General features: G+C 26.9%; 1 protein-coding gene and 3 long non-coding RNA genes across 5 annotated transcripts in view; 2 read left to right on the top strand and 2 right to left on the bottom strand.

Annotated features, from left to right (window-relative positions):
• The window catches only part of LOC126898666 (uncharacterized), a 46,461-nt gene extending 37,736 nt beyond the window's left edge, over window positions 1–8,725 (bottom strand). Inside the window, exon 1 of the long non-coding RNA XR_007702335.1 lies at window positions 7,559–8,725. This is a non-coding gene — a long non-coding RNA (uncharacterized LOC126898666). The remainder of the gene's footprint in view (window positions 1–7,558) is intronic.
• Window positions 1–27,735, top strand: part of LOC126898670 (uncharacterized) — a 97,221-nt gene that overhangs the window by 5,517 nt on the left and 63,969 nt on the right. The window lies entirely within an intron of this gene.
• LOC126898667 (uncharacterized) lies at window positions 9,465–13,372 on the bottom strand. Its single transcript, XR_007702336.1, has 3 exons — window positions 12,531–13,372; window positions 10,094–10,256; window positions 9,465–10,033 (listed from the first exon to the last, which is right to left on the bottom strand). It is a non-coding gene; the product is annotated as an uncharacterized LOC126898667 (long non-coding RNA).
• LOC126898655 (uncharacterized) lies at window positions 24,174–26,319 on the top strand. 2 transcript variants are annotated; one of them, XM_050672918.1, is made up of 4 exons: window positions 24,174–24,594; window positions 24,803–24,943; window positions 25,522–25,648; window positions 25,715–26,319. In XM_050672918.1, exons 2-4 carry the CDS (start codon window positions 24,821–24,823, stop codon window positions 25,957–25,959), a joined length of 495 nt encoding a protein of 164 aa, XP_050528875.1. In that variant the 5' UTR covers window positions 24,174–24,594; window positions 24,803–24,820; the 3' UTR covers window positions 25,960–26,319. The 2 variants fall into 2 exon arrangements, with proteins under 2 accessions (XP_050528875.1, XP_050528874.1); XM_050672917.1 differs by having other exon boundaries at window positions 24,174–24,740.

The raw sequence follows: 27,735 nt of genomic DNA, 5'->3' as shown, positions 1-27,735 counted from the left end.
GAATGTAGACATTAAAGGTCAATGTTTTTTAAACAAAATGCGAATTAATTTTGAAATGCATGTGCGATTACTTTATATTACCATTTTTTACTATCTATGAATGATTTAATATTGAATTATTTGAAAAATTAAATAAAATTGTAAAATTTGTTATATATTTCAGTAAACATACAAACTAATCTTTAATATTTTTTTAATTGTATATTACAGAAAATTTTCCTTATGTTAGCGTTAATTAAAGTCGATTGTACTAAAAAATATATAAATTCGTTTATACATGAAATATTTCAAAGTAATCGCACGATGTGTTATCAGTTATGTATTTTTTCCTAAATTTACTTTATGCATTCAACCTTGTGAGTTCGAATTTTTTGTACTAGTATGATCGAGTTTTTCTGTATTGTGTTAAAATCAAGAAATATTAGATAACTTTTTTATTTTTGACGCTATTTAATAAATATCATGCAATCTCACAAACGACAAGCTTAAGAACTATATGACGATTTTAGTAAAACAAAAAACTGTTTTGTTATTTTTAATAACTCTTACATATTGTATTGTAATAATAATAATGTATGAAATATAAAATTAATTTGGGCCAAAATTTAATATTTTTTATCAGATATCAATTTTAAATATACAAGTTTATTTTGAAAATCAATAACAGTTATTTACCTTAATTAAATTTGATTCATTAATAAATCATTTTTAAAAACTAATAGTGAAACGATTTCAAAATTTGAAAGTACCAATTTGATCTACCAATTATTAAAGCAATCGCTATGGTACGAATTTTTGCATTTTTACGAGGTATACTTTATTTATTTTAACCAGTACAAATATGATCTCTGCAAAATTTTGGACCAAACAAAAAGCATTAACACGCGTTGATTTGAGCTCAAATTTTGAACTTGACGCTTTATTTATGAAATCACTAATTATCTATTATTAAAAACTTATTATTAAGATAAAAATTTACATGAAACAATCACTTTTTTATCCTTTAAATTAGTTATAATTTAATTACCAATGAGTTAATGATAAAGAATCGTCGTGTATAAAAATATTATCATCTCAAACTTATACAAATGTTTATTTATCTTATTATTTTTATATAAAATTTTTATTAGCTTCAAACGCATACTTTGGTAATTTATTTTTATAAAGAATCAAAATAATATTTAAGTGGAAATTTAATATTTTTTTCTCTAAATTTAATCCAATTAATTATGAAAACATATACAATAATGCATTAATATATGAAGCGATTTACTAAAATGCTAAGTAGAACAGATCTTAACAACTCATTTAAGTTATGATACAATTATTATTTTATTGAATTTTTTTTTATATAATTTATACATTATTAGATTAAGTTAAAATCATATTTTTTATTATTATTTTTTTAATAATAAAAAAAAATACAAATTTTTTTAATTTTAAATTTTGAAAAAATTTAAAAACAGCTACTTTTTAGCTGTTTTAAAAAAAAATGTTGTTGATCGATAACAACTTAACGATAAGTACTTATTGGAGTTACAAACATTTTAATACATAGAATTGGAATGTAAAGCGGATGGGTACAACTCATATTGGTATATTTCTATAACATATACTCCATTTACGCTCATACCCATTATACATTAATATACTTGTAGCTCAATAAGTATAGAGTGTATTAAAAACATTATAAGGATTTACATGTACCTAATTTTTTTAGTTTAAATCTAATAGAAATTTTCTTATTATTTTTAGAATGTCTAGCCGAATTTAGAATTTACCATTCAGCAAGTTTTTAACTCATTTATTTGCTTTTTTGACTTACTAACAGTCATTTATACTGAATGTAAAAAATCGTAAATAAAGGCTCCTAGTAAACGTGCAGCTTGTGGTACTATGACTAATTTTTGAAAGATTAGCGAAGATATTGGAAATAAAATCAAAAAGACATAACTACGGCAGCCGACCCTTTAGAAATAGTGTTTTTTATTATACCTATGTTTTTAACCTATGACTAAAATCGCGAGGAGTATATACCCGTAGTCTTGAAAAGTATAGTGATATATTTTTTTTGCTGTTTTAATTTGCTGAATTTTTAATTTTTTATAAAGTAATTGAGGTTTTAAATCCTGTAGTTGATTCTGGTACATTCTATACTTATTCTAAAGTTGTTATCTACCATCAACATTTTATCAAGAAAAGCTCTAATGCCCGTATAGATAATCATTTTATGGGACCCATGGTACTAATGAATTGGTAACTTTTGGGGTAGGTAACAATATTCCATTGCATAATCATCATAATAGAAGGTTAGCTAGTAAAAGGATACAGTCATGTAATATATTTTTACCACATAAACTTTATGTGATAAATTTGTAATTATTTTTTCAATGAGTCACGTTTTATTTCGTGTGTTTTGCAATGCAATAATATTTTATTTATTAGTGATCAAATTTTATTTACTACTATGGACGAGTTTTTCTATTTTGTGAACTTTTTGGAGTACATTGAATTAGAAATACGTGATGTACATAATAATGTGTAAAAAAGGTATCTTCGTAATTTCGATGACCCGTTTGAACTATACAATTTTAAAATGTTGAAAAAATTATAAATTTTAAAACGTTACTTTTTTATTTTTATTATTATCAAAGCTAAAACAAATTAAGACTTTAAGGTAGTCTAATACACTATTGTTTTTAAAAAAAATTATAGCGAAATTTTTATTGTATCAATAGTTATAGGAGTTGTCAGTTAATTCCACTTTGTAGAGAGTGTTTGATAAGTTAAAACTGTGTAATTATTTCGTACAGTATTTAAAAGTTAGAAATCTTCCAAATTATATAAGAATATATTACAGTTCTTACAAAAAAAATTACCAGTTTTTATTATGCTTAAAAAATTGAAACTTTTAAATGTATGCTTAAACAAAGAAATAGACTTAAGAGTTTTGTTATAATACATTTACACAATTAGATCCAAAAAGTATTACATGAATTAATATTATTAGTTTGATATCAAAATTTGTAAGTATTAATTGTATACTAGTTAGAATAAAAAAAAAACCCAGCACAGGGGGTCGCGGCACAGTGGTGGTGACGTGGCATAGTTGGATCAAGTATAATGATATCTGACAGTGATTAAAATCACTATAAAAAAAAAACGCTTCGATGCAAATCTTTAGATAGTGTTTAATTTTAAAAGCTTCATAAACTGCTAGTTCATTATTAATATCCTGATTATGATAAAGTATGTCGAATGAAAAAGGGATTATTAAAAAGTAGTATTTCCCATAAAAAAATTATATTGATCAATACACTTTTCAATAAGTTATAGCATTATAAAGTTAAAAATGAAAAAAATAAAATTGATAATTTTCACACAATAATAGCATTTGGTAGCCATTTTCACCGTGAAGACAAAATAAAATCCGGAATTTTTTTTTTACATAATAAAGTACATTACATTAGCTTTAATTTAATATATATAGAAAAGTGTCAGACTTTCCGGAACACTTTCAAAATTTAAGTTGAAAAAGTCAATTTTTTGTGAAAAAGTTGTCATTTTGAATCCCCCCCTGTAGGCAGGTAAAAAGTCAGATTTATAAAAAAAATATACCAAATGATACGCAAAGACATTATGCATCTATAAAAAAAAGAATTATATTGATTAGTTTGTTTTTAAAAAAGTTACGGCAGTTTTTAGTAAAAAAAATTGAAAAAAATTCGAAAATTAGCCATTTTTAAATTTGTAATTTTTTCGGAGGTTTCCCCCATTTACGGGGAACGAGGGAATTTTTTTCAATTTTTGAGGGTAATGTCTTCGACTAGATACGATTTGTGATCTTTTGACGTATCATTGGAAGAAATCGGTTCGGCGAGAGCTGAGAAAAAGTGGTAACAGACACAAAAAAAAAAAAAATAAATAAAAAAAAACACATCTTAGTAAAACCAATACCTTCTCAGCTTCGCATCGAAGCGAATATGCTAAACTTCGAAAAAATTCGAAAATGTACAAATACTCTAAACTGTATATTAGACTTTTGTTATTGAAGTCAGAAAAGTTATTAAAAAAGGACCAATTCACTGTTATATAAGATAGAAGTATTCGATACTTACCGAAAACTTGAAAATTTATTCATAATTTTTATTTATAGAAAAAATAATTTTGGTTTACAATTGTTTATTCAACTACTAAATGACAGCATAACTATGAAATAATAATAAATAATAAACATTGAAAATTAACACCTAGAGTTATCGTTATAAATAATAAAACTCAGTACGTTTTAATAATAATTTATAACATTGTTTTGTTAGCAAAATAATAAATAAACATCTAGTCACTGAATCGTTAGCTTTTTGTAATCTTTTTGCACTTTTCAGAAAACAAAACTATATTCCAACAATACTGCCATTAGGATTTGAAAATGTTAAATTTCTTTATTCGTTGTAGAAATTTGTTAGTTAACTTTTTGAATTTCATTTAAAAATTATAAATTGGAGATGATTAAACTTAAAAAAAAATCTAATTACATAAGATTTTTCCTTTCTTCATAACAAATGAACTTTTATTTAGCTATTAACGCTTGTGACACACTTTTTTCTACATAAAAGGTTTGTCTGGGACTTGAATTTTACTGTTTTTATTTTGAGGCAATAAAGTTCAGTCATTTATTAAAGTACATTGGCATAACTTTCAGTGTTTATGATTTTTAGTTTTATCATATAGAATATAATATATGGAGTGTGATTATTTTAATACTTGAACTCAAATTCTCTCAAAATTGTTATTTAATTGCGAGTTTTTTTTTCTTTTGTTAGATACATTTATTTGTTATAAAATATGTTTTAGGTCCATCCATTGTGTCTTATAAGGTGTGTAAACTTAATTTTATTAAATACCAGTATATTATACATATTAAACTGACTAGAAAATGATGTAATTAAAAATATGACTGGTTAATAACAACATTTGGACGATTATTTATTAACAATTTAAAGTTATGACTGGAGATGAGGAGTGGGTGATAATATTTTTATCACTATACACTTATCAGCCTCATTCCTCTTTCTATCAAAATATAAAAATTTGAATAACTTCTAAAATATTGGTCCAAAAGTTGTTATCATTTTCTTTATTACATTATTCTTTATTTTAAAATTTTTATTTTATAGATAACTCAGTCTTCTATTTTTTCAAAATTAAATATTGATTTTCGATGATTTCATAATTATTTCATGGAAATTTGAAACATCCTAATTATATTTTAACGATTTAATAACTCATAGTCGAATAATTAAATTTTAAAACTCCTTGAACTATTTAAAGAGAATAATTCTTTCACTTTTCATTGCAATAAAAAATCACTAATAACGAACGAATGAAATAGATGTAAAATGTACGGTTGAATTAAAATTACAAGGTGTAAACACTTTAAGTAAATCATTATTATGTTTATTCAGTGTCCTTTTTATACTTGGTATACACCTTAATGGTTAACCGTAAATTATTTACTTATCATTTAAGAGATGTTATTTACATTATGTTATCGAGGCAAATAAACCTACACAGAGTATTTTCGGGCAAATTATAAACCAATGTTGAGTTATAACTCACCAAAAGTTGTTATTCAATACATTTTAACGAAACTTGTCTAAAAAGCTAGAACTGAATAATAATAATTACTACAATTAAAAATAAAACATTAATGCCAAAAGGCAAAAAATTCACTTATAGTAGCAAATCGAGTAACTTCATTTCATGAAACGAACATTAAAAACAATTATTAGGATCCATAAAATTTGCTGACTTAATGAAAATTAAGCCGTTCAGAGTTCACTAATACGTCAGCTGTGCTTTACTGGTAGAAAATGTCTTTTAATATTTTCTAAATGATAATCGTCTTGATTATAATAGAACCAATGACTCGTCTACTTACACAACAGTCATGTGTACTTTTTCGAGACGATAGTGATAATAACGATAATTTTAGCACAAACGATTTGCCTAAATCGAATTTTCCGATTAATTTGTATTACCAGTAACCTCATCAGCACTGACACTTCCGTTGTTTACACAAATTGCATCATAATTCTATTAAATCACATTTATTATCGCCGTAAGTCACCAAACATTAACTTCAAATCGAATTTTTAAGTAACTACTCAAGTTGTCACTTTCCATGTTACTAAAAGTGACATGGAATATGAAATTTAACCGAAATGAAAAATCTTGTATCCTTGATAAACATTAACATAGTCTAAAAATCTTTCCATTCTAATTTAGATCAATAATAATAAAAATTTCATTGTATAAAGGCATATTGTATACTTGAGATCAAAACAATAGAAAGTAGTTTAAACATAAACAACTACTGAACAATATAATAATGTTTTACTTATAAGAAAATTATTATCTTATCTAGTTACACTGATGGATTTTAGCAATTGTTTTGTAACGTAAAAATTAACCATTTGCGTGTAACTAAGCAAAGTGTTCATGTTACTCTATTTGTTGTTAATGGAAATCAGTTCACCGAGAAACTAACTCACAGGATGGAGAAAAGAAGGTAAATAATTTCCGCCGGCAATCAGAAAGTATCCATTTCATATTCATGTCATTCATTTTTACTTATTACAATAAAAGCGTTGAGAACTATCTAGTTCAATTTATGGGACATTAAAAATCAATTTTTTTTAGTAGAATAACTTTTACTGAATTAAAATTTTTACTTTAAAATTAAATAAATGAAGATCTGAATAAAACACAAATTTAATTTTTGACAAAAACTTGATTGCAATTTCAATTTGGTTAATAATATTTGCTAGGCCACAATTGATAATATAATAACAATAAATTCAATACCATTTTTTCTATTACATTTAGTTTTTGCGATAATTACTAATTAGTAACCAAGCATAAATTACAACATTATGTAATATCATCGTAAAAAAAATAAACAATTTTTTTTTAATTTTATTAAAATAATTATTAGATGATTAATAGAGTTGAGTTTGAGTGTCATAAAAAAAAACTTAACTTTCGACTAACTTTTTAACTTTGATGCGAAGATGAGAAAGTTATAATTTTACTATGATGTGTATTTTCTTTTTTTTTTATGACTGTAACAACTTTTTTTCAGCTCTCACTGAACCGATTTTTTTCAACGATACGTCAAAATATCACAAATCGTATCTAGTCGAAGACATTACCCTCAAAAATTGAAAACAATTCCCTCGTTCCTCGTAAATAGGACATATCTCCAAAATAATTACAAAATTAAAAATCGTTAATTTTCGACATTTTTTCAATATTTTTACTTAAATCTGCCATAGCATTTTTAAAAATGACCAAGTCAATATAATTTTTTTTAAATAGATACGTGAGGTACTTACCTATCATTTTTTATATTATTTTTATAAATCTGACCCTTTACTTGTCCNAAATCGCTAATTTTCGAAATTTTTTCACTTTTTTTTCTTAAAACTTCCATAACTTTTTGAAAAATCAACAAATCAACATAATTTTTTTTTATACTAAAACCTTAGATATTTACCTTTCATTTGATATCATTTTTTTGAAAATCTATCACTTAACCTGCTCATTGGGGGGGATTTAAAATGGCAACTTTTTTACAAAAATTAATTTTTTCAACTTAATTTTTGAAAATGTTCCGGAAAGACTGCGTCCTTTAAACATATATCAAATTAAAGCTTATTTTATGTACTACAAAATGAAAAAAAAAATTTGTGCCGACACTTTTTTTTCTACATTTAAACGGCTGCCATGGTTAAAAAAACACTATTTTTGTGTTAAAATTTTCGATTTTCGATTTTTAATTTTCAACTTAAAAATGCTATAACTTTTTGAAAAATGTATATATCAGCACAAATTTTTTTTTTCTAAATACATTATAAGTACATCTTTCATTTGACATACTTTTTATTAAAATTGGACAATTTCCCCTTATATAGGGGGCGTTCAAAACTTAAAATATTGTAAAAAACATAGATCTTTTTCAACTGAACTTTTGAAAATGTTCCGGAAATACTGCGTCCTTTAAACATATATCAAATCAAAGGTTATGTTATATACTATCAAATGAAAAAAAAAAATTTGTCCCGACATCTTATCTTCTATGTGCAAATGGCTGTCGAAAATTTAAAAAAAAATGTAATGTTTGCGATAAAAATTACATTTTATCGGGATGTTTTTTGTACTTAAAACTGCCATAACTTTTTCAAAAATGAACAAATAAAAATAATATTTTTTTGTATTGAAACCTTAGATATTTCCCTTTCATTTGATATAATTTTTTTTGAAAATCTAACACTTATTCTGCTCACTGGGAGGATTTAAAATAGTAACTTTTTTACAAAAAATAACTTTTTCAACTTAATTTTTGAAAATGTTCCGGAAATACTGCGTCCTTTAAACATATATAAAATTAAAGCTTATTTTATGTACTACAAAATGAAAAAAAAAAATTTGTCCCGACGATCTATCTTCTATACGCAAATGGCTACCATATTGAAAAATATACTATTTTTGTATGATAATTATGGGTTTTGTATTTTATTTTAATAGAAGTTGATGTTGCTTTTGCAATTATCCATCAATTTTTTAAAATTAAACACTATCTACAGATTTGCATCGAAGCGTTTCTTATGATAGTGATTTTAATCACTGTCAGATTAAATCTATACTGGACCCTACTATGCAATGTCTCTTCTTTTTTTTATGACTGTAACCACTTTTTTTCAGCTCTCACTGAACCGATTTTTTTCAACGATACGTCAAAATATCACAAATCGTATCTAGTCGAAGACATTACCCTCAAAAATTGAAAACAATTCCCTCGTTCCTCGTAAATAGGACATATCTCCAAAATAATTACAAAATTAAAAATCGTTAATTTTCGACATTTTTTCAATATTTTTACTTAAATCTGCCATAGCATTTTTAAAAATGACCAAGTCAATATAATTTTTTTAAAATAGATACGTGAGGTACTTACCTATCATTTTTTATATTATTTTTATAAATCTGACCCTTTACTTGTCCACAGGAGGATTCAAAATGACAAATTAACTTTTGAAAGTGTTCCGGAAATACTGACACTTTTATATATATCTTAAATTAAGCTTATGTAATATACTTTATTATGGGAAAAAAAAAAATGTCGAATTCTATTTTGTTTTTATGGTGAATACTATTAACATTAAAGACACCATGCATCTATAAAAAAAAAATTATAAATATTTGGTCATTTTTGAAAATATTATGGCAGTTTTAAGTAAAAATAATTGAAAAAATGTCGATAATTAACGACTTTTAAATTTATAATTTTTTTGGAGATATGCTCCAATTTATTATTTAAAGGAAACAAGGAAAATTTTTTCAATTTTCGAGGGCAATTTCTTCGACTAGATACAATTTGTGATATTTTGACGTATCGTTGAAAAAAATCGGTTCAGTGAGAGCTGAAAAAAAGTGGTTACAGTCAAAAAAAAAATACAAATTTCATCAAAGTAAAATTAATACCTTTTCAGATTTGCGTCGAAGCTAAAATCGGAAACCAGACTCGGAATTCAACGTCAAAATTCCATATGTAAGTTATATATAAAATATAAAATGGCTATCATCCAATGTTATTAAAGAAAATTGTTTTAAGTTGTCCCAGATTTTTAAAAATAATAATTTTTGTTTATTCTCAAATTTTTTGGTCAAATTCAATGAGGAGGAGGTGGCGAAATAATACTTTTGCCCATTGTATTTGAAGTGCAGGGGACTACTGCCCCTCTGGCCTATTAGTTTCGGCGTCACTGGTCTGTGTACTTTGACTGTTATAATCAAAGGAGTATAAGTGAAACTAATTTGACTTTTATCGATGAAAAATAACATTCCCGGCGTCTATAAACTTTCATCATCGAATAGCTATCATGAATTTGTCAATCTTTAATGCTTCTGGTACTGACTGTCGGATATTTTATGAATAGCTTTTTTCCGCAAAATTCATAAGATAATATCACTATAAACATCATATATATAAATAAACTAGGAAATTTCGAATGGAGTCTATTATTTTTACCGTATAATTTCATTTTTCTTATTTTAAGGAAAATGATGTTTCATAAAAAATGGATTGGATCTCAACTGAGTTTTTCGAAACCATTGAAAAATTTTTCTAATTGCCTTTTTGAAATCTCAACATTTTCTGCACTTCAGCTAATTGCATCCTCAATTTTTATACGCTGAAAATACGTTAAATAAAATTTAACTAGTCTTATCAACTATTACACGCTAAATAATAATAAAAAAAGACCTTTAATTTTTTATCTTAAACATAATTTTAATAACAATAATGCCCACACGAATTAATTTCCATATGACTACATAGTCCATCTGTACAATATTATTGTCAAATTACAACACACCTAGTGATTTCCTATCGTATGGTGGCTAGAAATATTTAATTTAAGAACCTTCGAGTTCTGAAGTACAAGAGAAAAATAAGCATAAGAAGAAGTTACTCGAGTGCATTTTTATTTTATTACTCAAACGAGGCCAACAAACAGAACGCAGCATGTTTACGCCAATAATTAAGTTGAATAAAAACAAGAGTCTTGATTTCATCAAACAATTGACAATTTCATAGTACACATGAGTATATGTCGCAATAATATAATATTATTAGAATAATGAACCAGATAACGTAGCAACTATAAAATTTAGGACCGTGATTTTTGTTTTTATAATAAACCCAGTGATATTAAACACTACTATATAAAAATATATTCTTTACTCTATACAAAATAACACAACAATTATTTAATGAACTTGTTGAAAAACAAGTGTTTTAATTAATATTGTGATAAATTAGAACCTTGAAACAATAATGCGTCCATATATTGAAAATATTCATCATCAACAACCAAGAAGGTAATATTGATTACAATGACTTACTTTAAACGCGATATATAATAGACGTAAAATAGTTAATAAACTTTAGGTTAATCCTTTTTTCAATTTTTTAAATAAATGCCATTCAATGGATCAAAATTTTGTTGAAAATTACAATAGCTGTATTTTATCAAATAACAATTGTTATAGTTATGATAAGTTAAACAAATTGTTTATTGATATTAGTATCAGTAATTTATTGTTAATTTTAATGAGTGATTCAATACATTATTGACTTAAAAAAATAGTCTAAAAGGGAATAGTTTTACTGTTATATTAATAATTATAAGTTTATTCGAACAGAAGTTTTGTAAATTGTCTCTGTTAATTTTACTAATAGTAATTAAATTTATCATATGGGTTCTATAGTATGTTAATAATAAAGAATTGTTATATATAATATATAAATACAGGTGTCTCAGGCCTAACTGACAATTCACATATTTTTTTTATGGTAAATTATCAGCAAGTCTAAGACACCTGTATATTTAGATATATAAACTTATGGTTATAGATATCCATAACTATACAAACTATAAAAATTGTTATTTATTAATAATCTAATAAATTTTAACAAAATAATAATTTAAAAAATGAAAACATTTTATATAAATAAAGAAATCATTTACACGTAAAGGTTTCTTATGTAACAATAGAAAAAAATAAATAAACGGAAAAAACTTTTTGGGTTTCACAGAAATATGTTTCAGTTATTGTTTCTGTTATATTGCAGTTTAATACAAACTAGTAAAGGCAAATACGATATTTTTTATTCCTAAAACATTACAAAATCTTTATCAAAAGAGCCTACATCTATAGTATAATTTCATGAACTTTTGTTAAACATACAGTTTTGTGTCCTTTAAGAAACTCAAAACTTAAAATTATCAATTGTGTAGTTTCAATTTTTATTATTCTTGTCTAAGACGACACCTTAAGTAAATACTTTGACGTTTCGTGTTTGTGAAACTTAGAAAAGATGTGACATTTTTGCAAAATATAAAATTTTTATGAAGTATTTGAAGTAAAATTTTGTTTCGCATTATTTCATTTAATTAGTTCCATTAAATCTTTAAATCCAAAAATCACAATTTGGATATAATTATTACACTTACAACAGATCAACGGCTTATTCACAAAAAAATTTTTATGAGAACCGTTAAAATAACTTTTTGTTATAATATTTTTAAAGTGATCCAAAGATGTTTTATTTCTATAATACATTTTATATTATATAATATACTGTATTCATATATTTATATATATAACATATTGGTTTACACAATTGTGCATTTAACTCATTTCCACCAAACAACATATTTAAAATAACGTTTTAAAGAAAACTGAGTTATAAAAGAAATCTTATCTATGCATAGATTTATTTTGATGAAGATTATATTTTTGATATTATATTATAATTTTTTTAAACAATAAATTAAATCATTTATTTTGAAGGTTTAAAGCAGATAGATATCAACTTAAATTCAACAAAAATATTACTAATGACTAATTGTAAATTACATTAACATAAATTATGAAAATTGTGATTTTTTCACGAGACTTACTATTAATGAGGCAATTATTCTTTGGTGGCCCATCTATTTCTTACTGTTGATATAATCCATGAAAAAAAGAGATAGTCTAAATGGCAAAGAGCCCGTTTTCAGCAAAGGAGCACAATTGATAGGTTAAATCATATCTGAGCTATCATAATAGATGGTCAAGTAATAAGGTTATTCGGCAATAAGGTTTTTGTTTTCGTAGCCACACAATGCTTTGTCGACCTTGTGATTCCGGTCGTAACACGTTTTTCATTGAGGGAAAGCCATGTTGTCAGATCGTGTTTGAAAGACATGACGGTAATTCTAAACTGTTGCGTAGTACACGACGTTCCAAAAGGCCTGCTACTGTGTAATAAAAAAATAGAAAGGTGTAACGTTACAAAATTTAACTCGCCAACTTACGCCACCATCAAAAACGGTATACACCAACAAAATAACACAAGTTTAATACGAATGAAAAAGGTGGGCGGATAGGTAAGCGCAAATAAATTAAAACTCAAACATCGCCAACTTGCACTTTAACCGTTCAATCACTTCAACGAATTATCAGCTGAACAAAACATCTTGGATAAAAACTAAACTATTTGAAATCGTCAGTTCACCTCAAAAGGTTTGCAACTAAAAACAATCCACTGCCAATTTCTTTTAAACCTCAAAAAGGAATGTCGAATGTCGTTTTTTTTTTCAACACGGCTAGATCCAAATATGAGAGATAAGTCCTCAAAGCTCATTTAAAAAATCATTGCATGCGCTTGAGTTAAAAATAACAAGATGTTTATTTAGTGATTATCAGCCGATAATGACAATTATAAATAATAAGTAATAATGCTGGCGAAATAACACGAAATAAATATACTGCACAGATTAAGCATTTGGGGTTCATCACGAACAATATTCGCAAGTAACATATAATTTACCTGATGAAAGTTTACCGACACCATTTTAAGAAATGTAATAATTTAAATAGATTTTACACAATAAATCAACTAAAATGTTATACATCCTCTACGATTAATAATCTGCCATAAAACTAAAATGCATATTTATGTTATTTATCCTCAATATGTATACACTATTTATTTACCCACATTTATTTCATGCATACTATAAGTATATAGAATATAAATACATGATGAATATCATTTATATACATTATATAATTATTTGATATTACATATAATTTATAGTTTTTCTTTATTAATAAATAAAACATAAAAATCATTGGGATAATTAAACGCGTTTAATCAAAATAATAGATACTCAATGATGAACTGACCTACAGCCATTGTAATAGATAATCTAACATGTTTCACGAGCAGAACCATTCGTAATTTGAATTTTGCAATTAAGGTTACAGAAGTATAACTCTAACGTGTAATTTTTTTACAGTTAAGACGGGTTAACCAATATATTTAACCACAAAATTCTCCCTCCGGAAAGTAATATTCATCGAACTAGATATCCAATTCTTTCATTAGCACTCGAAGAAAATAACATTTCTGAACATTAATGATTCAAATCAAAACATAGTGATTTTTTCTTTGGAACATGAAAAAAAATTAATTAACAAAATATTTATCGATTATTTAAAACAGCATTAATAAAACACAATTTGATTTATGTAAGATACATACATTTCACTTTAGCCAGTGAGTTATATACAAAAAACTAGTGAGTTATCCATACAACTGAAAATCGTTGTAAATCATTGATTACACCACAAACGAATACAATTTAAACAGTCGATGAGAAAAAAAAAATTGGCTTACGAAAGACGTCCATCACGATGTTTTATAATCTTAAGTTACGCAGTAAATATTAGTGAAACAAATTATTTAAAATTTGGTAATAAATAATTTGACCAACTCCCTCGTTTTATGTTATACTTTAAATAGTTTTATTTATCCTTCGACTGTCATTCCCTGAAATACTTTACACTCGAGACATCATTGCTAATGTAATATTTATCTTATTAACTGTTCAATATTATTTACAAAATAGTATATATTAAATTAAATATGTAATTGAATTAATAATTAATGTGGTAAAAATACATCCAAATTCATTTTTTTGCATTTTAGTGCTATCTAAGAATTAGTGAACTGCAATCTTTAGAAGGAATTATTGGAATTCCTCATGTCACTAACTCTCATTTAAAATTATACTTTTTTACTAGGATACAAATGTCGATATTTACAAATGCTCGATGATGAAAACACTTGAAACACTTCTGATAGTGATCACAAAACAAATAAAAAAACCCAATTATTAAGCAATCATTATACAGTAATACAGTAAAAACGTAATGCTATCAAACATGTGTAGCCGAGTATTTTCAAAGAACAAGACGACCGTAACAGCTAATTCCAAATTAATCATAAATTTGAATTACAGACCTGCTGCAATGTTGAGCAAATTTTGTATTAAAAGCACAATTGAATCATTAGATTGACCGATGAAAAAAATATTCATCAAAACAACATATGCACGACAAATTGAAAAAGTTAAAGAGAAATTGAAGAAAGGTAGATTTTTTGTAATTAAAAGTTAAGTAGAATTTTACATATTAACTCCAAAAATACAATAAAATATATTAACGTAGACGTTCTTGAAAAATTGACAAACTGAAATTAAAGATGCCCCTGGATTTTCAGCACTCTCTGGGCAGGTATTAAATTAGCTCGACGCTGGACAGAAACTTTATTATTGTTGTTGCATAGAGAAGAATGCGAATATCATACAGACTAAAATAATCCTTTAATCTTATATAAGTATTACTTGTAATATAATTAAAATAACCTTAAATTTTAAAATGATTATATCTAAATTAATTAAGATCATTTTGTATTTAAAATAAATATAAGAAATATGTGTAAAATTAACAAAGATCAACAGTCAAGGATAATTTAACTATTTATAACTAAAGCATTGTTATGGTAGTCAACTAACTTAAAAAATCAACAGAATAATTATTTAAACCATCATTATTTAAATACTCCAACAAATATGTTGTTATTAAGGCAATTAAACCGTTAATCAATTTATTTCATATAAATGCATATCATCATGTACACTAAAAAAAATTGTTATTTAGTTGATCCAGACTTTTACTCATTACATTTTTATTTTGAAATTAATTAATTAATCACATCAAATACCCCGAATTCAGTTCGTTTCAAACATCACTATTAAATATAAATGGTTATTTATAAATAAATAATTTTTACAGGAGTAATAACATCGTTGAGTTAATTAAACTGAATGTAGATAACTTTGTCAATTACTAACTAACTTACATCAACCCTTTTTCTGTAATAAACTATATACACCAAGACTGATAATTAAGTAAATTTAACGTATAAACAAATGGTAAGGGATTTTTTTTAAGGACTGGCATAAATACAGAGAGAAGCTTTTATTATTTCCACGTAAATTGGATACTTTTTATTCATAAAGAAATTTCAATGCAAAAGGCCTTATTATCTCTTAAGAGAATACGTTTATTTATTGTAACTATAATTATTATTTGTATTATTCGAAGAGTTTTGTTTAGATAATAAATAATACGAATAAATTTGTTTACACTTATAGAAAATTCGTTCAAGTTATAAGAAAAATAATTTAAGCATAAATTAATAAACTTTTAAAAATCAAAGTTCTGCCAGTGGTTACTGTAACAATAATAACTAGAATAACTAGTTATTTTTAGTATTATTGAGAAGCCAAACAAAAACAGCCGACAAATAAAACTGATCAAATCGACTGAAAACGATTCTGCTGACTTTTGATAAAAAAAAAAAGTGATTAGGTGTTAATAGTTATATTAATACATAATAGCGGTAGTTTTTTTGTTGTTACAATACATTTGAATACAACTAAGTATTGTTTGAAAAAATAATTTTCAAGTTAGCATGATTTATTTGTTATCAAACCTCGCTATTTTTTATCAAACAAATGACATTGTACAAGAACTAATAGAAGTTTATGATTACTATGGTTTTTAATTGATACCCGTGTGTACATTATAACATCAGCATTTGACTGGCTCTCATTTTCTATAGTATACGATAGTAGGAAGATTGTTAATAGCTTACAGCTTGTATAAATTAATATTTCCAATAAGATACTTAATCGCTTTGGATGATGTTGATTTAATATTGATGTATAAAAAGTCAAAAAAAAAATATATAATTTCTACTTTTTTAAAAGTTATTAATGTAATATATTTAATAACTTTAAAAAAGATAAGAGTTTATTAAAACTAATTTTACATATACATTAAAAAAATTAATAGTAATAATATAATAATATTATGAATTATTTTTTAAATGTTTATGTAAAATTATTTGTAATAAATCCCAAGTGTATGAATTATAAATTGATCTACATGCATTATATCATCATTACTGGCAACGTAAATCTTATCTAATAACTAAAACAAAAACAGAACATATATGCACATGCGAGGGCTTTCAAATTAGAACTAAATAAATTTAATTCTAATTTTTTTTTTAATTTCTCACTTTATTTATGATGGCAAACTAACATGGTAATTGAAACAATTTTTAATCTAGTCAAAAATTATATTTTTAGCATTTTGAAAATCATAAGTGCAAATAAGCGTAGCGCGGGGAGACTTTGGATACATAACATGATCAAATCAACTAATTCTATTTTCTCTCATCTTATCTACTATTCACGCTTTACCTATACTCTTTCTTATATGCTCGTTCCTTATTTTATATTTTCTAGTCACTCCAATCATCCATCTATGCATTCTCATCTCTGCTACACTCATTCTCTGCTCTACTTTCTTATCAACCGCCCAACACTCTGAACCATACCTCACCGTGGCCTCACTAGAGTCTTGTAGAATTTATCTTTCAGCCTCATTGGAATTCTTTTATCGCATAAGACGCCAGACGCTTCTCTCCACTTCAACCTCCCGCACTTAATTCTATGTCTTACATACCCATCAATACCACCGCTCTTTTGCACAACTTATCCTAAATACTTAAAACTTTCCACCTCTCTTATCACGTCCTCGCCTCATTGTCCTCCTCCTGAATGTTACTGATCTCCTCATTTCACCTACCTCGTGTTCTCCTTTGTCAAACTTGTACTCTATATACTCTGTCTTACTCCTATTTATTCTTAAACCCTTTTCTTCAAGATCTGATCTCCACACTTCTAGCCTTTGATTAATTTCCTCCCTATTTTCTCCTATTAACATTATATCGTCAGCAAACAACATGCACCACGGCACCTCTCCTTGTATTTCTCTAGTAATTTCATCCATCACTATAGAAAATAAGTAAGGGCTTAAAGCAGTACCTTGGTGCACTCCTACTCTTACCCGAAAATCTTCTGTTACTCCTCCCACTATTTTTACCTTGGTACAAGTGCCATCATACATATCCTCTATTATATTAATGTACCTTTTCGGGACTTCATTTCTCAATAATGCCCACTTTTAAACTTCTCTCGGTACTCTATAATACGCTTTCTCTAAATCTATAAATACCATACACAGCTTCTTCTTCTTTTCCCTAAACTTTTCTGACATTTCATCTGGTCCTACTACTTTATTTTAAGAAGATGATTGATTGAGATCCATTTGGGAAAAGTATATTAATATTGATTGTAATGTATACAATCATTGAAACAAATAGTGAAAAAAATTGTGATTACTAGATGTAATTCCTCATATTTTACAAGACCATAAATGTAATTTTCATAAATTTTGGGGCTACTAACTAACTGAAGCACTCCCTATTTGCACCTATGGTTACAGGTCATTTAAGATAAAATTTGTGAAGTTTTACAAAAAAAAGAACATTAAATATTGTTCTTACGATTTTCTTTGATACAAATTGAAGTATTTTATAAATATTTTAACATGATCTGCAAATCATTAAAGAGGTTAAAGTAGCCAAAAAAATGTTAAAATAAATATATTCGTGTAAAACTGTAATAAAAAATGAGCATACATTAATGCGTTTGGAAAATTTGAATTTTACAACATTCTTATGTAAATACGAAAAAAATAATAAATTCTTAGAAATATTTCCAGGTTACATGAGTTTTAAACCGATAAAAGTTTAATAGACCGTTTTATACTGTAAGTATACAAGTTTATTTTTTAGCATGGAAAAGATAAACAAAAAAAAATGATTCAAACGGCTTTCTTATAATATTACTAAACATTTTCTAATAATTTTGAAAAAAATAAATGTGTTTTAAAACACTTAAATCGACTTATCCTAAAGCGTTATTTTTATAAATGCTTTTTTTATGTTTCAATAATTTAATTTAAACGATTTAACGGTAACGAAAATTAACAGTTATAAATCACAATGAAAAAAACAAATTAATGTTACGATAACTTTATTTTAGTAGTAATTTTGTTTTTTGAATAATTTAAATGACAACGTTTGTAATTGGTCGGTCTAGCATACTGCGTGACATTTTTCAATCTGTTAATCGATCACGGTCATATTTGTCTTAAGCCAAGTGGTTTTAATCTTCCGATTAAGTCAAAATAATAAAAAATAATGATAAAACAAAAACAATAGTGAAACAACACGTTACGTACAATTGACTGATAAGAGAAACTCTTCAAGCCGAAAATAACTCTAATAAGTATTAATTCTCTTACATGTTGAGACCGCTGTTGCTATTAAAACTTTGCTCTGAGTGGATACTCAGCATAAGTATTTTATGTATCGGTTCTGTGATAACCCGTAAGATTATCGGAATTAAGAAGCGATTTCAAATAAAAATACAATTCGAATTGAATATTTACAAACTAAACTGGGTAATCAATAAAAATAACTATGCAATCGAAACTTTCAATGTTAAGTTGAGTTAATTCACTTCAATTTATCTTGTGAACGCCATCATTTACAAATCGACGGGGTCTATAAAAAAAAAAATTCAATAGCTAATTTTAGAGCAGAACATTAATTTAATAAATAACAAACAATCAAACCTAAGGGACGGCCGGTCGCGTTGCAACCGGTTATTGAGCTTAATTCGGTAGCCGGGGAGTGACGTCCGCAAACGTTTATTGATAATTAACAAAAATATGGTTTTCTGCGAACAGCCATCGCCGGAGGTCAAAAAACCTCAAGCATTGTAAACAAAAAAATTGTTCACTTTATTCAGTTGTGTGTTAAACGGTTCGTAGTTTTCCTATATCATTAGATAAACGATACGCGTTGCTTTTGTACAATTTTAATAACAATAATTGTATTTTTTTCAACGCCAAACTAACAACTATAGCGATTTCTACGGCTTTGGTTTCGTTAAAAGCGTCACCATTTCCATTGGGCAGCGTCGTTCCAGTTTGCTGAAATTCAGTTAAACGTTTCCCCGAATGACAAATGGATTACATGATACCGATCGGGTGTTACAATAATATCTTTATTGATATCTTTATTACGGTCATAAAGTATACCGCAAATATTATTCTATACAATTAATGCTGTTGAAGCGTTCTGCAGTGTTGGCAATCGACAATGCCATTCGCGTTTTGTGTTCATTGACACGATTTTTCGATGAACCTATTCGATTACAAAGAGAAACAAGTCACGACAGCACTTTTGCCTATCGCAGTGAGACTATTAAGTCGTTGAGGTTTTCCATGAAACCATTTCAATTGATTAACAAATATAAAAAAAGTGTACTGTAACGAACTATCGCAGATACGTTACTTTTTGTTTTTAGTACAACTACAATATAATTAAAATATCTCCAACGGTGTAATTACGAATATCAAAGGGAGTAATAGTCCCTTTGATATTCCTTTGATATTGGACAGCGTATTTAAAGGGGCACATATTAAAAATAAACTAAAATTTGTTTCTTCCATTCCTCCTATTATCCCAAAAGCAAAATAATTAATATGACCTGAACATTTCATCATAGTAACTACACGGAAAAAATGTAGTTAAAAAACCGTTTAAATGGTTATGCCGACCCAAAACTTAGGGTTAGTATTGTGACAGCCTATCTGCTTGGTCGAAACAACTAAAATGGCTCGGTTGATACATTATGCTTACCTTACCCAACTATAAATAGTAAGAATAACCATTTCATACAATAGTCGTCACTCTCATAGATAGTTCCAATTACAATGAGTTTTCAGATAATTTAACGGATTATTAAGGATTCAATATAACTTCTTAATTAATAACAGAAATAGTATAAACTTGGTACAGTATTCAAACATATTTCAAATGTCAAAATCAAAACAAATAAATATATCTGAAATGGATTGGTACATTAAGAAGAAGACATATATAAATGTATATCTGTACAAACAACAATATAATATAACAAACAGTCAAATATAATTCAATGAATGCATACTTGAAATATACAACTATAAGACTTTAAACGTATTACAATGAAAATCCGAGCACGCTAAGTAATTTTCCCAGAAAAGCGTTTTTTTCCTTGTTCTATTATATAATAAGATATAAAAAATTGTTATGTTATTTACAAAAAACCATTTTGATGATGGTAACAAAAAGTGGCATTGCTTTTGATAGTTCAAAAATTTTATATTATCTATCTTTTTATTAAACTAATGAGCTTCTGACAATAAACTTGAACAATTTTTTTTTTTGAGCTGGATACATCTTTATTTTTGATAATGAAAATGTACATAAACTGCGGACATATTCCAAATATGTCCGTAGTTTTCCTTTATCATCAATATTTTAATCACAATTTGAGTGTTTGTAAAATTACGAGCTTTCACATGAAATGTTAATTAAAAAAAAAAAAATTTCACTACCCCTTAATTATATTTATAGTATCATACTGTTTTGAAATCATTATGTAAAGTTTCTTATTATTTGTTATTTTTTGAAAATAATAAGAAAGTATATTCCACCTATAATGTTGTACTTTGAAATATTAGTGTAATATGGTCAAAACAGAGATTTACAACACAGATTCGTTTTGAATAATTTCTAGTATTTTATAAAAAAAATTATTCAGTAATTGATTTATAATTATGGGACTTTTTCTAAGATAAAGTAACTTTAATTATTTTAAAATCATTCTAAGAAGTATTAATTATAAATATATTTTTAATTATATTATCGTACCAAATTTTGATATAAATCTATTTCAGATTGGAAAAATATAAATTATTACCACTTATATCACATTTAGTATGTACATACTAAAAAAATGAGACATTTGACTTAATAGAATAGTTATTTTTAAAAATATACTTAATGGATAGATCAAAAATCACTAAAAACATTTAAAAACAAACCAAAAAATGATTGATTGCTCACCTATATTAAAACTTGCTGGATCAACTAGGTCTAATTTACTCAATTCATCTCTCGCCCAGTCGTCCATTACTATAATACTAAACGTACAATTTATTAATAATTTTAATATGATAATTAATATTTAATTAAACATTCTCATTATTAACATATCAGATATAATATAATACAATATTTCATTGAATACTTTAATAAAAATAATTATTCATTGATTTCAAATGGAAATTATAAAACAACCTTACTCAGTGCTATTATAACAATGTAAAATAGTCATTATTCGGTAGTCCTATGATTTATCTTTATTAGCTTCCGTTTAAAATAACCATCGATGAATTCCGAGCGAAACAAAAGCAAAGGATAGTTTTTTCGCGGGATTACTCACACGTTGAAAAATACATTATTCCGTCACAACCGAATATTATATTAATAATATTCAATTTTAACACAGCTTAAACCTTATAATTCATAATACCAATTAAATTTAATAATTATCGTTTAGCGCTATTTTTCCGTTATAATGGTTTCATTGGTTTTACAACTGAATTATAGATTCATTATTAACCACTGTATGTGCATTAAGTGAACTATGTTGTGGGGATGCTTTAAACGAACGAGCCGGTAAATGCTGCCATGATTTCCGACCGAATTGATTCAGTTATTCTAACTAAACGTACTTGGTGGAATTGCCAACAAAGATGGTTGGTTTTACTATAATATGGTACTCCCAACTATGTAATTTTTAACCGTTTACCATAAAAAATGTATTTTTCCCGTGTAGAAATAAATTTTTTTTAAAACACGTGCACAGTATTCGATAGCTGACATCTTTCTCCCGTGAGCATTAAATGTAACAAACAGACATTTAAAAATTTCCGGACATCATATCAGTGTCCACTTGAACACAGCCAATGAACTTTGAGAACTATGCGTTTAAAATTCAAGCCATAGTTTTGTATAGACTACAGTCGCCGTTAACACAAGTTTAANCATCAGTGTCCACTTGAACACAAGCCAATGAACTTTGAGAACTATGCGTTTAAAATTCAAGCCATAGTTTTGTATAGACTACAGTCGCCGTTAACACAAGTTTAATTTACAGAATAGCACATAAATATTCGTCGAACATGAGATAATATCCTAAGTGATTGCCAATTGGCATTTTTATGTATAAAAAAAAAACACGAACGAGTAAATCGAATGAGTAATTTGCTGTTTTGTACGACTTTGTTTACCGATCATGTCTTACACAATANTCATAAATATTCGTCGAACATGAGATAATATCCTAAGTGATTGCCAATTGGCATTTTTATGTATAAAAAAAAAAACACGAACGAGTAAATCGAATGAGTAATTTGCTGTTTTGTACGACTTTGTTTACCGATCATGTCTTACACAATACTTTTTATGAAAAATAATTAATAGCAAATCGGCATGCGCAATACAAAACATTATGTGAAAATACTTGCACAGCTAAAATTTGAGTGAGACATTAAAAATGGATGAAATTCAGACACAAAAAAGAATATAAGAAGAAAAGTTTTATCTGAACTGATATTTTTACTTTACCTTTGAGCTAATGACTTTGTGGCGCGGTGCCTATCTAAATATTATTATTAAAAATAGTAACATAATTTAAACGTTTTACGCTTCATAGTTAAGCGGTCTAGTAAACAATAAAAAAACAATCGCTTTATCTATAAAAGCTTGATTTAAACGGTTTAAAATTAATTCAACGGTAACATTCTTTGCGCGTTGATAAGAAATAACATAAAATTAATTATTATTTTCTGACGTATGCAACAGGCATTGTGTAGATACGTTTTGCCGATAGGGCGAGTCATTAACGATGTGTTTGTAACGTTATATCTTAGCTCGCGTTGCATAATTTCAATAATAAAGACTCCGCAACTTTATTGGTTCACTTATCATGTCCTTTTGTGAACGCGATAAGCGCCACAGTGTTGTTATGACGACTACTAAAGTTGAGACTGTAAAATACTGAGAAATCGAATATTCCGGGAAACCTCTGTGGTAAATCATTTATATCTGCGGGTGTTAATTACTTATCAGAAGCCAACGCAATACCTTTTCCGAACAAACGTCAAAACACATAATGATGAATACCCACACAAAGTAAAGGTCTTCAACGCTTATGTAAACTATTGGTACAAGTTTCTGGGATTAGAAACTAGCCTGCGATCTAATGTTATCAGAAAGCGCATAAGAGGTTATCTAAATATAATATCACAACGCGGGGAAAGGGTCTATTTGTGTCTATTAAATAGACTCGGTTTCAAAATGCGGACTGTTCTCAGAAAGGGAACTTCCGTACACAATGAACGTCATTATTAATACGGTAGTTGAATTAAGTCTTATATTGAAAACGTGTCCTCAGTTGGAGTCCGGTCAAAAACGAAAACGGACCGCATTCGAAATGTATAACAACTTCGGACGTATTCATAAAAAGGTTTTTCCTTGTAAACTTTATATATTCACGGAATATGAAATTAACTTTGTCAAAACCGAGTATATTATTAATTATGATTTCAAGATATTTCTTCCCATATGCCCTTAGCGCCAGCCAATTTTTTATAACTCCCGTCGAGACACTTCCTAGGAGACATTTTGTAATAGCAGCTCATGACTGTTTCATAAAACTTTTAACAAACCACTCTGCCAAGACTCAAAATAGCGCAATGCTGGAACCGTCTGAATAATTTTCTCCGAACCGTTTGGGCATCTTCACCACTCAGGTTAACTATCATATTATATTAACCAAGTACTGTGTTTACGCAGCTAACCGTGTAAATTTATCGTTTGTTAACTATGACTGGCCAAAAGTAAACACACGAAGAGAGAAAATTTACAACAAACAACTCGAGGAAACCAATTACCATTAGTTTGATAATTTAACACTTTAAATTTATTTGTAATTTTTACAAACAATATTTTTCATTTTAGTGTAATAAATTAACAAAAATGTGTGACTTGGACGTTAATTGTCCAAATCAAGCAAGTTTAGCTTGTTATATAAATGCAATATACAGAGCTATGATAATGGTCTCTAATCCGGACTTTGACAGCATTACTGAATATATTATGGTAAAATGTAATTTTATAAATATTAATTTAAAAAAAATTAAACGAAAAGATTTCATAAAGCCATCATTGATTTAGTATTTTCTTGAAGAACCATAATTAGTCTTGTATACTTTTACTTATAAATATTATTTTCCTATTAACGCATACAGTTTGGGATATATACTAGATATTATTCCCTTCTTATCAGATTAGTTTAAATTATTCAGGTCAAGTTAATCATTTTAAAATTAAAAAACTTGGATTGTGTAGAGTTTTCCCCTAGGAGTTCTGCCTAAGACTTTTGAAAATATTTTTATCATACAAACTCTGTTAAAAACGCACGAAAAAATATGAAAGTGGGCTAAATTGAATTTCCTCAACCCTATTTTTTTTATATTAAAACACATAATTTTCTTAAGAATTTGGAGAAAAAGTTACGGAATATTTTGTGGCGCTAAGCCACCACCTCGCGCGTGATTATTTTTTTTAAGTTAAATATGCTCGACTGTAGGATATTCAACGGTGAATAAGTCTTATTTGTGTATTTAGAATATTAATTTTGCAATGCAGTTGGCTAACATGTTTTACTTTATATGCAGAAAAACTATTGCAACGCGGACAAGCCCACCATTATGTGTGTAATGAACGCGTTGCTAGAAAAGCAAGCGCTGAAAATCAGAACTGAAAGTTGTTACGAGCTGTGTGACAGCGTCACGACCAGAGACAGTTACTATCTTTACACAATTATAATTTTTGAAAAATAAATCCGTTAATCGACTAACGTTTGTATAGACGAGGAGCCAGCGCAGCGTGAGGATGACCTAGAAATCATCGTACAAGATACAGAATGCGAACAACAGGCTTCGACGTGTCGCGACAGGCAGCCAGTGACAGAAGAGACGTCAAGCCAATGCGATCCGAAACGTCAGAGGTCGTTCACGTGCGTTGTATGCAATCAAAAGTGTTCCTGTGCTTGCGAATTGAGTAAGCACCGACGTCAACAGGGCCACAACAACAAACGACGGCGCCATCAGTAAAATTTTTCCTCGGTAGATAGTAAACGATTGCTCTTTTTTTATGACGACATTGAAAGGATTTTTGAAGAAGTATTTCAATTGGCAATCAGTTTCAACAAATAAAAAATGTGTACTTAGAATTTGTGTTTTTTTTAATTTAATTGTTAAACATTCAAATCGAGGCGTGTTTAATAATAATAATTATCTCCTGTTATAGATCAATTATATGTACTACTAATCATTTGAAATTGTCTCTTAGTTTCGCTACTGCATTCGATTTATTTCAAATTATTAACGCATATTTTAATAACAATGTTAACCCTAAATTGTAATCAATATTACTGAGAAAGTAATATGAGCCTGTTAATAATAATTAATAATAAAGAACTTGATATTATTTATGTTGAATAATTAAAACACATTAGATAACATGACAACATAAAAGTAGGATAGTCAAATATTTTAAGGAGGCTAAATTTATAGCTATTTTAGATATTGTATTAAATATCATCACAACGCAGCTTTCATTAATATTGGACGAGTCTGATTTATGGACACATTCTAAAATTTTTGATGCATTTGTCATACTTGTTTCGTTGATACCTAATGAAAAATTGCAAACAATTTTTGATCCTTCTTAGGTTCAGCAAACTAACAAACATCGTATTACTTTTATTGGTTTACAGACACTTATAATGATAATAATATAATCATTGATAATACAATAATACAATATTATTAGAAATGTACAAATTTAAAAAAATCTGTTTCTCTGTATGTTATTACCAATAATATTAATCTTTTTTAAGCTTAAAGTAAATTAAGTTTTTTCTATTTTTTTACATAAATTTGAGCTTTAAAAAATGGCTTTTGAGACCATTTAACAGAAATTTCAGAAAATCCAGGCAAAACAGTTCTGCCACAGTTGTATAGGCAAGAATAAAATAGCTGCTATAGAAATATTATTCTCTTGGTTAACTTCATAAGACGTGGACGGAAAAAAATATTTTATTTACTATAAACTGCTCGTTTTCTTCAATGTTGATATTGCCAATACTAAATAATCGGAATGGTTAAAGCCATGAATTTTTAAAAATAAGAATACCAACAGTCAACTACTATATTTCCTAACTTCAAAATGACAACAAAAATTAATCTTAAGTCATTGAACATATCATCATTCAACAATGCTGCAATACATGAACAGTTCAACATATTAAAAAAAAAGTGTTTTTCCATTACATTATTTAATTAAAAGTTAAGGGCTTCTATTCAAGACAATTTAAGTTAATTTTTTTTACTCCTGAAGGGATAGAAAAAAATTAGATTACTATAGTTTTTTTGAACCAAATATTATAATTTCTAATAGTTTCTGAAAAAATAAGCATTAAATACTAAAAATAATTTTTTAATTGTTTAAAGAAATGTTTTACAAAGTTAATATTTAAATTTCATTTTCACTTCTCTAAGTTGTTCAATATTAGCGATAACATACTTAAATATGTAGAAAATATATTATAAAGTAATTAAAAATAATAATAAGATTAGAGGGAGAATCATTTCCTTTGTCTTGGTCATCTGAAATAGCTGGCAAGTTCATTTTAATTCCATCATTTAGAAGATAATCACATTATTTCAAACGTTTGTTTAGAACTAAAAATATAAGTAAAAATTATTATAAATTAATTTTTATATATTACAAATTGGTTTTATGTATAATTTAGGTTCTTATAAAAAAAATTGTATTTTGTACGATACTTAATACTAGTACGAGTAGGTCAGAACCGAAAGTGTTAA

The sequence above is a fragment of the Daktulosphaira vitifoliae genome, unplaced genomic scaffold (genome assembly GCF_025091365.1).
Source record: "Daktulosphaira vitifoliae isolate Bord-2020 unplaced genomic scaffold, ASM2509136v1 Scaffold_2, whole genome shotgun sequence".
NCBI classification, from domain to species: Eukaryota; Metazoa; Arthropoda; class Insecta; order Hemiptera; family Phylloxeridae; genus Daktulosphaira; species Daktulosphaira vitifoliae.
Note: the sequence above shows the minus strand (reverse complement) of the source record. Positions and strands in the feature narration are given on the sequence as shown.